The 2372-nt window shown below is 41.2% G+C and overlaps 1 protein-coding gene across 1 annotated transcript in view; it reads right to left on the bottom strand.

Moving 5' to 3' along the window:
- Positions 1–2372, bottom strand: part of LOC101850572 — a gene marked incomplete at its 3' end in the record, with an annotated part of 61823 nt that overhangs the window by 37456 nt on the left and 21995 nt on the right. Inside the window, 1 exon segment of the mRNA XM_005101203.3 lies at positions 507–650. Within this exon segment, the coding sequence (XP_005101260.2) occupies positions 507–650 (144 nt within the window).

The raw sequence follows: 2372 nt of genomic DNA, 5'->3' as shown, positions 1-2372 counted from the left end.
TACACACACACACACACACACACACACACACACACACACACACACACACACACACACACACACACACTTAAAACATTGATGTGCTCTGTACAAGTCAACAAGAGTCACAAAGTCATGAATGTGATTAGAAGAGTAAAAGTACGCCTGACTCTGTTTTTCATATTTACACCATGCACAGTATACCTAGCGACATTTCCATGAGCTTGTGACGTGTACAGTGCTGCTGTCAGTCAATCTTGACACACAGAAAACGTTTTTTCATCTCAAGGACTTTCCTTACAGGATTAGCCTTGTCTGGCAAAACACAAACCAGCGTCAAGGGTAACGCAGAGTTATTGTGTTCAGAGAAAGGAGTTGTCTAACCCTTCCGGTGAGTTGTGAAGGGGTGGGGAGATGATGGTAGGTCCGGGAAGGGGGGATTGCAGCCAAGACTCATTGTAAAAAAGCTAAAGATGTCACCAGCCATCTACACACCACAACATACCAAACATTCCCTTAGTACTCACCGCTTTGACAGGAAAGTCCATCCCAGAACGAACTACCAATAGGATCACACAGACATTTTTGTACAGAGTTTTTGTTTGCAACACACGCTAGTCCAGATTGACAAGGATCTGTGAGGCCGGCACAGTCTACTCCATGAGCCAGTTCTAAAGAAGGCAAGGAGAAAAAACAACCGGATAAAACAACAAGGACACTAACAAAACACTAATTTCACAGAAACCTCATCATAAATATTTTCTACATAGATTCTTACAAAGCAATGATTTCATGAAACCAGAATACAAATCACTTATTTAAGGATACAGAAAAGAATGTTATATCATGATCGAACATCTCTTGTCGTCCACACAACCATTGGGGATAGACACAACAGAGAAACTCTTCAAAGCTGGTAGAGACATGGAACTGTTATACTCTAAAAAGACGATGAATTGTTCTTACCGAAAATCCTCAACACTGATGCCATGCTCAGTCTTCTTATTTAAAACCAACAGAAACAACATTCCTCCCAACTTGTCTCATCCAGTTTCATTCCAAGAAGTGTTTCCAGCCTACATCACTTTCTGAGTCTAATTTTTCATCCCATATCATTCCTTAAAATGTTTCCGTTTTACATTACTCTCTTGAGTCTTTCTCGTCCCACGCCTTCTTTCTACGATGAAAACCTGAGAGTGGTTTTGTCCTACCTAGCAGTGTGGTACAGAACAAACTCCTCATAAAACACTGTAAGGTTATCTAAGAGGCAGGACCTCCACCTTCACGTCCATCTCTGAAGGGATCAAACCAGACAGAAGAAAAGCCTTGAAGACATTCCAAACATCTCAGTCTTAGAACATGGCGATCGTGACCCTGATTAGAGCCATTTGCATCACACACCAGCGTACAAATGTTCAGGGAATATGATACAGTTTGTGGGTTTTAATAAGTAAAGAAACCAGACGCTCTATCCTCTCCGTTTTTCGACGTTTTTAAATCGGCTCTTCAAGACTTCTCCATTTCTCTTAAGGACTTCAGTTTTTCATTGGAAATCTTTAAAAACAAGAAATGTATTGTTTCTGAAAACACGCACAAACAGCGGTATTTTCTTCCTGTTTATTGTATTGGTTAGGTCGTGCACAACTTGGGACTCATTACGCAGACTGTGGGAAAATGTGAACCATTACAGGGAGCACCAAATGAAGGAGACAACAAGTAAGACTTTGTCCCTGACTGTAAGCCCGCACCAAGACTCACACACCTCTCCATGACTATCCAGCAACGGTCAAACATACTGGACATTGACAAATAACAGTACAAACTTCCTTCAAGGTAGGTAACAAACTCAAGGCACAGAACTACGAGTCCCACCACAAGCTGGATGTGACTCTGAAATTTTCTCTCAGTGTGTGTGTGTGTGTGTGTGTGTGTGTGTGTGTGTGTGTGTGTGTGTGTGTGTGTGTGTATGTGTTTTGTTTGTTGTTCGTTTGTTGTGATTTGTTGTTGTTTTTGTTGTTGTTGTTGTTTGGGGGGTTGACTCTACGTGGAGAGACATAATTCTATAATGCTGAATGTTGAATATGTATGAGCAAACAAATACTCTTGTAAGTTCTGCAAAGCCTCAAAGATCTCTCACACCTGTACTCCGGTATACAGGAGAGGAAAGCCACAGTACCGCTGTCACTGTTTGTGCCTTGAGAAATAAGTCAAGTCTCACAATAGGGCAGTGGGGCTTTTGGAGAAACTCTGGTATCACCCTATATAGGTTTACCTGTACAGCTTATGTCATATTTACTTACAGAAACATATACAATACTTCTACAACTTTGTAATAAAAGCGCATGTCCCAAGATAAATATGTGGGAGGTTTCACAGAATTATCAACATCGCCG

This window comes from Aplysia californica, unplaced genomic scaffold (assembly GCF_000002075.1).
Source record: "Aplysia californica isolate F4 #8 unplaced genomic scaffold, AplCal3.0 scaffold00273, whole genome shotgun sequence".
Classification (NCBI taxonomy): domain Eukaryota; kingdom Metazoa; phylum Mollusca; class Gastropoda; order Aplysiida; family Aplysiidae; genus Aplysia; species Aplysia californica.
The sequence above is the reverse complement of the archived record's forward strand: the minus strand, read 5'-3'. Positions and strand labels throughout refer to the sequence as shown.